General features: G+C 38.7%; 1 protein-coding gene across 5 annotated transcripts in view; it reads left to right on the plus strand.

Annotated features, from left to right (window-relative positions):
* TENM3 (teneurin transmembrane protein 3) overlaps window positions 1-12,807 on the plus strand; it is a 592,885-nt gene that overhangs the window by 410,456 nt on the left and 169,622 nt on the right. For all 5 annotated transcript variants that reach the window (XM_032869853.1, XM_032869854.1, XM_032869855.1 and 2 more), the window contains one exon: window positions 404-641. In XM_032869853.1, coding sequence (XP_032725744.1) covers window positions 404-641 — 238 coding nt within the window. The remainder of the gene's footprint in view (window positions 1-403; window positions 642-12,807) is intronic.

Genomic DNA, 12,807 nt, shown 5'->3' on the forward strand with positions numbered 1-12,807 from the left:
TGTTCCATGGAAATTACCCATTTAATTTCAGGGTTGGTTTGTTTAAAAAAAGCCAAAGTCGAAAGGCACATTAGGGGACCTGTCAGATACTGTTTTCTGTAGGTGTTAATAAAACCAGATGAAAAAAAATCTGAAACAAATTAAAACCAAAACCAATTTTACCATCTGTTGTATATTAATTAGTACTTCGTGTATCAAGGGTAAACTTGCTCTTAGAGAATGTCACTGAACACCCGCTTAATAGAATAATATGCAAATTTATTAGGTTATGGATTCAAATGCAGTTTTTAATTCTTCTTCATCTGCAGTGGATCCCCCAAGAAATTGATGGTGTGTGTAGCTACGTAGGTACATACACATATATCAAGATAAATATATAATGAGTTTCCTTTTCTTTTTACAGAGCAACCTGCAAACAACCAAGGCCAGCCCACTCTGCAGCCTTTGCCACCACCCCATAAACAGCACCCCGCCCAACACCATCCGTCCATCACTTCTCTCAACAGAAACTCCCTGACCAATAGAAGGAACCAGAGTCCGGCCCCGCCGGCTGCTTTGCCCGCCGAGCTGCAAACCACACCCGAGTCCGTCCAGCTGCAAGACAGCTGGGTCCTTGGCAGTAATGTACCACTGGAAAGCAGGTGAGTCCTCTGAGGGAGACTCCCAGATCATCGATGCTGGTAGGACTGCCCCACATGTCTGCTAGGAGAATGGCCACCCTGCCAGAGTCAGCCGGCCATGTTGATTAAGGTCTCACATTTAAAGATAAACTAGTCTCGGCCTCTTCTTGTGAACAAGTTTACCAGACATACTCTGTGTCTTGTCTTCGCTGAGAACAGCGCCAGGTTACTGGTTATTTTTAACTTGCCAGCCCGGTGAACATTCTCGTCCTTTTCACACGTTGTGTAGGCTACAAGACACGAGAACAAATGCCTTTAGTGAAACTCTGCATTACTATTTTTTTTTTCACTTACCTACAGATCATCAGGCATGTCGAGAAAAAGATGGAGATAGAGGGTATGATTCTGGGTTCCATACGTAGTTTGATTCGATGAACATGGTTAACAGACTCTTGCTTCTAAGACAACCCTCCTTTCGCAGGACACGTTCTGTCCTTCACGTCCTAAAATCATAGAGGGTTCCTGAGCAGATAGTGAAGCACAAGTCAGACGACCATTTGTGGAGGAGGGTTTAATTTCTTGCCATAGAAGGGAGATGGGACCTACTCTCTAAGGTTCCTTCCAGCATTATTTCCTAAGACATCCCACCCGTTCTTAGACAATAATATTAGATGGTAATATTCTTCCTTGTGATGAACTGAGATCTCTAACTCCTGAAACTCCCATCCTCTGTTGTAAACCATGCAACTCCTATTCTGTCACAATACACAGTCATTTTGACCCATTTCTGTGGGATGGCCCATGGGCTGCTCTCAGTCTTGTGTTCCAGAGGCTTCCCCAGCTTCGTGTCCTCTCTCTGTACACATCCGGGTGTTTCAGTGAGGTCCTTAAGTTAAGACTTCTAACACGGGTTGGCCCACAGGGAGTAAACCGCTCAGACAAACATGCAGAACTAGTGTAGAACAAGTTTTGAGTTAATCCATTGCATTCGTAAATATCTCCCAGCACAAAAAAAATTTTCCTTCTTTCTTTGGACAGAACCTTGACAGTCAATGTCTTCCTTATACCATGTACTGCACGAGCCAGGGGTGGTGTCCTTCCTCACTAGCTTCCTATTGACGGCCTTGTGACAAAGTCCCCCTAACATTCCTAGCAGCGTTTATTTCTTTTCTGCCCTAGGCTTCCATTAGTCTCAGAGAAAAGAATCATCACCACATAAAATCCAGAAAATAGAAGACTCTGGGGAGTATGCCCCACAAAATGCCCTGTCCCATAGAGCCCCTGCCTAATGTCAGCATTTAAATTAGCTTCTGGATGAAGAAACAGATTTCACAACGAATAAATCATGGTTGTGGGTTTTTGGGTTTTTTTTTTTTTTTTGCCTTTAAATGCGTGATCTAAACCAATTCTTCCCCGAAAATGAGTTAGCAGGAAGTCCTCATAGTTAGTTGTCAACAATAAAAATCTCTTTCTTTTCTTTTACTCTTGACCTAAGAACATGGTTCCAAGGAACTCTTGTTTTTGTTTGTTTGTTTGTTTGTTTTATCTGTAGTGTGAGCCAAGATTAGTTGGCTTTTACTGTTTATTTTGTATTATGGAACACTCGTGTGGAAGAGATCAGAAAGAGAAGGTAAGAAAGAAGTAGGCAAACAGGAGATTTCTTCACTTAAGACAAAGAGTCATGTCTACAGATCTTTTTTCCTTTCCTGAGGTTATTAGCACAGAACTAAATTTACCCAGTGTAATTAATTAGCACACACCGAACAACTCATCAACACTGATTCACTATTGTCATTTGGAAAAATTTTACTAGGAAAAAAGTAATTTTCCAGTTGAGTCATCAAATTGAATATGGATAATTGCATTGTAGTTGACAATAATTGTTCTGACAAATATGTATGAAATATGTCGAGTTCAGTCAGTAGAAACGTGTTTCATTTTAGGAATGTTATGTAGTTCAGAAGCCTCAAAAACTGTGTCTGTATGAGAGTTGGTATTTCTTAAAGCCATGTCTTCTAGTGGAGATATTTGGACGCATCTTGGGGGAAGATATGTTCCTGTTATTCCTCACGTTGTACTCATAAATTTTGGTTGGTGGGACAATTAGGAGAGAAAATAGTTGTTTAGAGGACAACCCATTCTAGCCATATGTGTAGTTGTGGCTGATTTCTCCGTATTCAGACTGTGTAAGAGATCACTCTCGGGATGATTTAAAATTCCATTTCAAAGCGATGCCATTAGTGAACCATCCATGGAATTATATTTTTTAGTTTTATGAACTGACATAGAAAGGAAGGTCTGCCAGTTGCTATAATCTCACTAATGTATGTATATGAAGAATAAGGAATCCAAAAAATGTAAAAACTTTCATTCTGTCTTCTAGTTTTGTTGTCTTCCTGTTTTCAGGTGTCCACCTCTTAAAATATTGCTTAAAAGGAGGCACCTGGGTGGCTCAGTGAGTTAAAGCCTCCGCCTTTGGCTCAGGTCATGGTCTCAGCGTCCTGGGATGGAGCCCCACATCCGGCTCTCTGCTCGGCGGGGAGCCTGCTTCCTCCTCTCTGCCTGCCTCTCTGCTGACTTGTGATCTCTCTCTCTCTCTCTGTCAAATAAATAAATAGATGTCTTTAAAAAAAATATATTGCTAAAATGTATTTCAGCTTATCACGCACTCCGTGTATCAACCCAAGCAATGATGTGAAAATCTCACACTGTACCGACAGAGGCTACTGTGGTTTCTTTAATAGTCTCCCTTGGTTGGAACTCTGGAGGTGAAGAACCAGTCTTATTTATCATTGATTTTTTCCTTTTTTAGTTAAGGTTCCCTATTGAGTATGATTCTCGGGCTCCGTTTCAGCTACATTAACAACTTGATCCAGACGTGTGTCTGCTGTTGACTCGTTTTTAATCTGGGGCACAGTTTTGTCTTTGGCAATTATTTCTGTTTACACATATACTCATTTTACAGACTCTCACTTTTCTCAAACCATCGTTTAAAGGGTATAAGGTATGAAGCATGAGATTCCTTACTGTGCGTGTAAGAATCTGTGCGCTTTCTTTGTCCCCAACCCTCTTCTCCTTCCAGCGTACATTGATAATGGCTGCTGGCAGATTGGCCCGTAATAATCCACGAAACTCTTGGTAATTTGTAGACTTAGTCTATCCAAATTGGTAGAGAAGACATCAAAGATTTTGCACCTTGTCCTGTTTCAGTGCAGTTCCTGGTCTGATTTATTAAAAGCGTTTATTTTTTTCACCAGCAGTTTCTTGCTTCCATAACAATGTTTATTTCCTTTGTCTAATGAATTTAACATTTGCTGCTGCTGGAGACAATCGATATTATTGTGTACTTGTACATTTCCACTCGGTAAATAGAGCCTTTCTGGTCTATAATCTCTAGTGAGTTTCAGATCTCCTAGAGTCCCATCCAGACCCGGACAAGCATTTGCAGTTTCCAAGCACTTCCTTATTATGTTATCATCTTCAATAAATACCACTCAGCTCCCGTCTATAATACCAATCCTTGCTTATAGTTTTCCTTCCAGATTCCTTTTCTTGGCACTCAATATTTCTTAAGCTTTGTATGATTTAGTTTTAGGTCACTTGCTAGCCTGTAGGTCATCCTCTGTTTATTTTGTACTTCGGCTGCTTCAGAGCATGGTCAGAGTTGCTGCGAGAGTATAGAGCAGTCGAGGAAAAGCTGGGCCTCGGCCCAGTGCGGCAGCAGCCCTGAAAGGTGGAAGGAATGGCAACTCTCACTGGGAGCCCTGACCTTCCGCAATTGTGAAGTTAATTGCCTGCACGTTCTTCATTTATATATGTGAATTAAGTAGCTTAGTAGTTTCCTATTAGATGTTAACAAAATGGTTCATTTGTAGCCATTTAATAAAAGATTTATTAAAGTCTTATTTTCGTATGAAGTCTACTTTGGCATTGATAGTTCATTAGTTATGTTCCCCTAGCTCTTTACCTTGCAGTGCAGTAATGCTCTGCTAATTATTAATGTATGATATTGCAGATTAAATTACCTCTTTATTATTGCATTTTATTTAAATATTGAAATGTCCTGGGCTGCTTTAATGTGGATCAATTGCTATATCTTAAAAAAAAGACCTAAACAGAAGTATTACCTACTGAATTAAAATATTCTCCCTTTCTCCCTCTTTTAATCTTCACTCTAAATGGTTCTAGGGAAAGGCAAGACATCAGTCCAGGCTTCAGATATCAGTCATCCTTTCCTATTAGAAACCTAGGCAGCAACCTTCACATTGTGGCATTTATCGTACCAGGGAAAGTTTCCTGGGTAAAAAATGGTACCCTCTCCAGCATGCTGATAACCAACTACCTTTAACAAGATAGTAAGTAGTTAGATGCTCCATAATTGCAGATAGAGCTTTAAGTAAAATATCCCTGGGGAGGTAATCCACTGACTTAAGTTTACAGATGATGCCATATCCTTTTGTTAAAGACAGTTTGGGGGATGGGAGAGAATATCACAGAGTATGGAAAAGAGATACAAAAATGAAGCTGAGGTTACCGAACACCAGTGTCAAAATTGGATCTGGGCCCAGGCTAAGAAATTCTTTTTTTTTTTTTTTTTTAATTTATTTGACAGAGATCACAAGTAGGCAGAGAGGCAGGCAGAGAGAGAGAGAGAGGAGGAAGCAGGCTTCCTGCTGAGCAGAGAGCCCGATGTGGGGCTCGATCCCAGGACGCTGGGATCATGACCTGAGCCAAAGGCAGAGGCTTTAACCCGCTGAGCCACCCAGGCACCCCCCAGGCTAAGAAATTCTTGATGAATCTTTGAGAGTCTCACCATCTCTGTTAAAAACAGACAACAACAGCAGACCCTGTTAACCTATCTAAAATTATACGCCAATGAATATTAAAAATCAACTGGATTCTAGATCTCTTGAAATAGTTCACCTTTAGTAACTTACAGTATTTCTTAAAAGGCCTGTGAAGGGACACATGTGCATTTTAAGAGTAACAGGAAGAAGGGACGCCTGGGTGGCTCAGGAGGTTAAGCGTCTGCCTTCAGCTCAGGTCGTGATCACGCCCTGCGTCAGGCTCCCTGCTCAGCGGGGAGCCTACTTCTCCCTCTGCCTGCCACTCCCCCTGCTTGTGCTCTCTCACTCTCTCTCTGACAAATAAATAAATAAGATCGCCCCCCCCCCAAGAAAAAGAGTAATAGAAAGAAAGAGGAAGAAGGAGGTATGATGTATTAGGATATTGCTGGTGATGTTTATATTTAAGGCTCATTTCAATTTGTGGCATAAAGACTTTTGTCTCATTAAGATGAGATTAATTCAGGAAGCTATTGTCCTAATTCAGTATCTAAGTGCTGTGCTAACCATTTAATTTATCATCAAACCAGACAGTTTAAGAGTGAAAATGTTATAAGAACTTGGGACACCTGGGTGGCTCAGTCAGTTAAGTGTCTGTCATGATCCGGGGGTCCTAGGATCCAATCCCGCATGGGGCACCTTGCTAAGTGGGAAGCCTGCTTCTCCTTCTGCCCCTCCCCGTGCTCATACAGGCGCCCGCACATTCTCTCTCTCTCTGACAAATAATATCCTTAAAAAAATATTAAAATAATAAAAATAAATGAAAAGAAAGGGTTATAAATACAATTGCACTAGAACTTTTACAGATATAAACTGAAACTATACCGGACATGGAGGGACATACTGTTACCCAAAGAAGTATTATTTATTCCCACAAGTAAAGTTGCATGTTAACTTATGCCTAAGATAAATCAGAAAAAGAAACTAAATGACAGGGGAAGCAGAAAAACAGCCATTGGTTGGAATACAGTCATTGGTTGAGTCTCAACTTGAACTTTTCTAGTTTCTATGCCAACTTGTAGCAAATATTTAACCCTTTGTCAACCCCTTCACAGAAAAGTTTTTCTCTAAATATGTGATTCTTAACATAATAAATAAAATATTTGTTTTTATTATCTTCTCACAATACCAAAAGGACAAGAGAGAACATATATTGAGGCCAACATAGCCAATGAAATTTTGTTCAAGAAGTTCAAATTTTGAATTTTAAATGTAAAATGTTAGATTTAAAGGTAAATCATATATTCACTAAAAATGTAAAATAAAACTTGGTCCTGAATTTACTCAAAGAAGGAACAACTGTGTGTCTCTAGCTCTCTAGCTAGTAAAATTTTTGTTTTCAAAGCTCTTCAGCTGTACTGAAATAGAGACCTCATTCTAAAATAAAGTATGAGATTAAAGGTGATTACTAAGATAAGGGAAAAGCAAAAGCATGATTTTTATTTATTTTTTAATATGTTATTTATTTGTGGGAGGAGGCAGAGGGAGAAGGAGAAACAGGGAGCCCTATGTGGGTCTCGATCCCAGGACCCTGGGATCATGACCTAAGCTGAAGACAGACGCTTAACTGACTGAGCCACCCAGACGTCCAAAAAACATGATTTTTAAAGTGATATTATTATTACCTAATTGTAATGCACCTGCCTCAGGTTGCTTGTTTAGCAAATATTATGCTGATAACTTAAATGGAAAAGTAGGCTGTGGATTGACAGTAGCTCTAAAATGGAGGTCATTCCCCAGGAGTCAATATTGATGTATATTCCTGAATAAAACCTAGTAGTTTTATTTTTAAATATCTTTTTTTTTCTTCTCAGAGTGGTTTTACAGAAAAACTAATCTGTAATAAAAAGTTGACATTGAGTGAGAAGGTTCTGCCAGTTTTGAGTGGGACATAGATTCTTCGAGGACAGGGTAGGAGAAGCCCTAGACAGTTACAACAATAAAATAACATAATATTTTCTCTTCCTCTTCTTTTTTTTTTAAGATTTTATTTATTTATTTGACAGAGAGATCACAAGTAGGCAGAGAGGCAGACGGAGAGAGCGGGGGAAGCAGGCTCCCTGTTGAACAGAGAGCCCGATGTGGGGCTCGATCCCAGGACCCTGGGATCATGACCTGAGCCGAAGGCAGAGGCTTAACCCACTGAGCCACCCAGGCGCCCCTTCTCTTCCTCTTCTTGAGAGGTGGACAGAAACTTCTGGAATAGTTGCCTCCAGTTCCATCATGAAGCCTCACTGTGTGCAAGCCCAGCGCTGTGGGTGTTTCACCGTCCCCCACCTCTACCCCGCTAAGCCCTGTGGATGGGTGATGCCCATCAGATGCTTCTCCTTCGTTTTCTCCATCCTGTCTCTATCCTCCCTAAGATCAGGCTAAGTCCCCCAGGAGGATGGGAGTGCTGGAACGGCGGGAGAGGGGCACGGGGTGGTGGTCATACTTAAGGACATCACTTGGCACAAACATTTTCTTTCTTTTTTTTAAAGATGTATTTATTTGTTTGGGGGAGAGAGAGAGAGCACAAGTGGGAGGCGCAGAGGGAGAGGGAGAGAGATACTCAAGAGGACCGAGTTAGGCTCTGCGCTCAGAGCCCAACTTTGGGTTTGATCTCATCATCCCGAGTTCATGACCTGAGCTGAAACCAAGGGTCCTCTGCTTAAATGACTATACCATCCAGGCGTCCCTTCACAAACATTTTCAAATGAAGCAGGACTCTAGGAGAAAAGAAAATTAGGAATAATCTGTTTGCAGGTAAGCTAGGGGACGTCATCCAGTCTGTCACCATCTTGTCCAGCTGCACCCGTAAGCCCAGATACAAACACAGCTCAGCAGCATAAACAAGAGTCTGTGTTTTGCAGTCAGACCGGGGTTTTCATCCTGGATCCATCATTTAAATGATCCATATGATCATCTACAGGTTATTACAACCTTAGGTCGATCTCCGGTGCCACAGTACTACATACTGAAAAGAGCGCCGTGACTTTAGTAATGTTAAGTAAAGTACCTGGCAAATGATAGGTGCTCCATAAATGTTTTTAAAATATGACCAAATAATAAGAACAACCATTGCATAGGATAAGATAACCTAATTAGTTAACAGTTGAACAAATGTAAACACCATTTATCATCAAGAAGCTCTCTTCTCTCCAACGGACAAGAAAAGTGTTTGTCCTGACTGGAAGAGTTACAGTCTAATTTATCTTCATGGGGTAGGTAGGTCAAGCCTGCAGCCACAGATCTATCAGAATAAACTCTCTCGCTTCTTTCACTCTTTCTGTTATTCAACAGAAAAAAGGTGAATTTTTGCAGGTAGGATCCCCGGGTCTGCTCATTTCATTCCTGAGAAGGAAAAAAAAAAAAAATGTTTAAATTGTAATGAAAGGCAACTAGTTATATTCCTGAAACATTTAATTAACTAAGGCAGTAAATGTTTGGAATGAATCAGTCCAAGCCTTGATAGATGCATTGTCTCCCCATCAGTCAGGAGTTAGACCTCAGTTTTACTTAAGGTGTTTAAAGCTTTAGGTGTCTTTTGAGCATGATGAAGATACTGTACAATGGAGTAGGCGTGTTATGTTGTTTAATTGAGTTGAACCAGTTTCTTTATAATAACAATTAAGACACCAAGAAAGCATGCATTGATTATTTGCTATAGACCTTAAGTGATTTTTTAAAGCATAATTCCAACAAAATGCAATTACTCTACTCTGATAATGTTTGGTTTTGGATAACCAGCAATCTGTATAAATTATTCACACATGATAACCTTAATTTCCCTAGTACCTAAGAAAATGAATTCTTACTTACTTCTAACACATTTCTAGTCACTTCTCTGAACATGATCAAAGTATAAGGTCATCCGTGCCATTACTCTGGTCATGGCTAATGACTGTGATTTCATCCTTATCTTTTTCTGAGCATGACCTATTCATTTTTGAGGCACCTCTCTTCCTCTTTCTCAGCAACCATTTTGTGAGCATTTTTAAAAATCCTTTTACTCTTCCCTAATATTGTCTGTGAAAACGTTTCAATCTTCTAGTGTATGGGTGCATGTGTGTTTTCATGCATGTGTGTCTGTGTGCGTGTGTGTGTGTGTCTGTGTGTGTGTGTGTGTGTTCTCTGCCTAACATCACTACTACAGGGGGATTTTTATCTTTATCCTAGAATTAATTTCTGTCCAGTTTTAAAACTGTGTTTTGCTCTAAAATTTCATCCTGTTTATATCACTGATTAACATTGTTTCTCACTTCCTGTATTTCTTCATTTTTCCCTTGACAAAGTTTTGCCTTTTGTATTTCTTTCTTCAAACCTGAGGTGAGGTCTGTTTTCTATTAAACCATTTTCAGAATACTTTCTCCTTTGCCTGCAAGATTACATTCTTAGACATGCAATTAACCAGCTAAGCTTAATAAATTCTATTTGATAACCCCTTTGATTCTACAATGACCCTCTTTATGATTTCTCACCTCATATTGTGAACCACTTGGAATATTACCACGAGAAGTCATCTTGTTCCAATCACACTCTGCACTACTATGATAGTGCTTCTTTCTGCTCATGGCGGGATAGAAAAAAAGCAATGGTTTGGGGACAAATCTGGGTTAAAATCTTGACATTCTACTAGCTATGTAACCTTAGGCAGATTACTCATATATTTTTATCTTTTTTTTTTTTTTCATAAAATGGGTCTGGTAATACTTCTTAAAGATTTTATAAGGATTGGTTGAAATGCCATTGCAGAGTAGCACTTTCACTTCTTTGCTTTTCTTTATTCTTTTCCTCTGCTATACAGTTAAGAGAAAAATAATTAATTCCATATTTAGAAGGATGAATAATAACTTGGAAAGCAGTAAAGGCTTGGTAGAGGAAAGGCAATGACAACTAACAAGAATTGGCATGTTGATTAATTTTTGTGAACAATTAGATAGCCTTTTCAACTTCGGAAATAGGTATTTTTAGATTGAGAATAACGGTATTTTTCCTGTTTAATTGGGGAGATCAACTATGAAGTAAATTTCAGAAACAGGGTTTGCTTTAGAAAAAAGTGATCTTAAGGGGAGGAGATTATCTGAGATCGTGGTGGAATAGTGATATTTTACAAAATGAATCCTGAATGCTTTCCCTCATTTCGTGGGTATTTATGAATGTCTTACAATGTACCAGTGTGAAAAACTCAAGGTTGTGACAGAGGACGGGGAGAAGTGGCAACCACTTTTGAGAAATATATGGACTACATTCTAGAACAAATTCACAGTTGGAGTAAATTTTGGCAATTACCCTATCTTACCTTCTTTTAGAGCCCATTGAGATTTTAGTAATCTGCCCAAGGTCACGCAACTGGTCGGTGGCAGCACTCAGCTAGATCCCAGATTCTAAATTAATTCCTTTCCTTCTTATAGTGGCTCCATTTTGTTAATTAGCTATGAAAGAAAATAAAAGCACTCAACCCCAAAATGCATGTATTTATTCAGTTATTAATTGTACAGCTTTAGCAACGTACTAATCTTATGCAAGTTATCATACGTATATAAAACTAAAATTTGAAAGGATGAAATGAAATAAATAGCATTTCTAAATAATTTTATTTTCTTTCAGTCTGTCACTTAATTTTGTTTAATAAATATTTATTAAGTATATATTTATAAGATAATACATGTCAAATATTAACTATACATAAACGTTTTTGACCTAACAACTATATGAACTTCCTTTTGACAAATAAAAATATATACAATTTAGATTGCACAGTTTGATTTTTTAAGGTATAACATTGAACCTGAACATTAAAATATATATATACACTATATATATATATATATATATATATACACACACACACATATATATACACATACACACACACACACACACACTGTAAAATAATTAATATATCCATCCCTTCACCTGGGTGTAGCTTTTGTGTGTGTGTGTGTGTGTGTGTGGTGAGAGCACTCAAGGTCTCCTCTCAGCAAATTTCAGGTATCCAATATAATGTTAATAACTGTAACCACCTGGCTGTACATTAGATCACCAGCACTTACTCATCTTATAACTAGAAGTTTGTACCCTTTGACAAACATCTCCCCAATTCCCCCACCCCTAAGCACCCCCTGGCAACCACCATTCTGCTCTCTGGTTCTATGAGTTGGACTTTTTTTAGATTCCACACAAGTAGGATCATCCAGTATCTGCTGAAACTTGACTAATGTCTCTGATGTTCTAGCAAACTAATTAGAAGTTGTTACATTTGCACATCTTTAAATAAACAAGGACCAAACTCACTAACATACCATGTTTTGCAGACGTTTAAGCAGCTTAGAAAATTAAAAATTGTTATAGATGGCAATCATTGTTCTTGGCAACAAAATAATATATTGATAGGAATATTTCCAAATGTGAGTTTTTAAAAATCCTGTCTGAACTAAGAGTTTCCTTAAAGAAGCAGTACTTCCTTCCTTGTGCTTGAATACCACTTTACCTGAAGGGACAGATTAATAATTTTTTCAAAAATATATTCTTGGTAGCATGCTGTTGACAGTCCCTTGTCCTCCCAGAAAAGGTCATCAAATTTGGCCCCTTCTCCTTTCTATATATTTAACTCACTTTTAAGGTCTATAACTCTTTCGGGTACTTTGCCATGAGCCAGCTGGTTAAAAAAGATTTTCAGAATCACTGCGCAGCTCATCCCAAAGTATTGGGAAGAGTCTTGTATTTAGTTAATCACAAACAGGCGCAGAAGTTAGAAGGTGAGAGTGTTGCTGTCAACTCGTCTACTAGGTGAGCTCATCCTTTTCTCAGGGAATCCCTCACAGACATCTGTGACTTTCTCACAAAAGGACTGAAAGCAGCTTTCACGATGGTCACAGTACTACATAGTATTAAAGCTTGGTATCTTTCTTATTCTTTAGACAGGAGATAAGTCCAAACGGAAGTGTGTTTTATACGTGAGTTAAGATACATATGTCATGTAGAAACTACTACTGTATAATGAACTGGTTAAGAACATAAATTTTAGGACCCAAAAGACCTACCCTTGCCTCTATATAAATTCTGACAAATTAAGGCTCAGTTTCCTCATCTTAAAAAAGGAAATTTTATTACACACACCACACACAGAGTGGGGATTTTGTGAAGTTAAAATCAGAATAGTTTCCTTGTGCAGAATAAATAGGTGCTCATTAAGGTTTATTTAAAATGCCTTCCTCTCTTTGGACTTGTTGCTTTATGTTTTGTCTTCTTAGCTACTTTCGGTTCACTAATATGTGATTGACTAAGGTCAATCAGTATCTTCAGTATCTCTTACAATCCTATAATTCTTCTATTCTTTGTAAACTTATAACTACACTTGA

This window comes from Lontra canadensis, unplaced genomic scaffold (genome assembly GCF_010015895.1).
Source record: "Lontra canadensis isolate GAN:19392208 unplaced genomic scaffold, GSC_riverotter_1.0 scaffold39, whole genome shotgun sequence".
Taxonomy (NCBI): Eukaryota; Metazoa; Chordata; class Mammalia; order Carnivora; family Mustelidae; genus Lontra; species Lontra canadensis.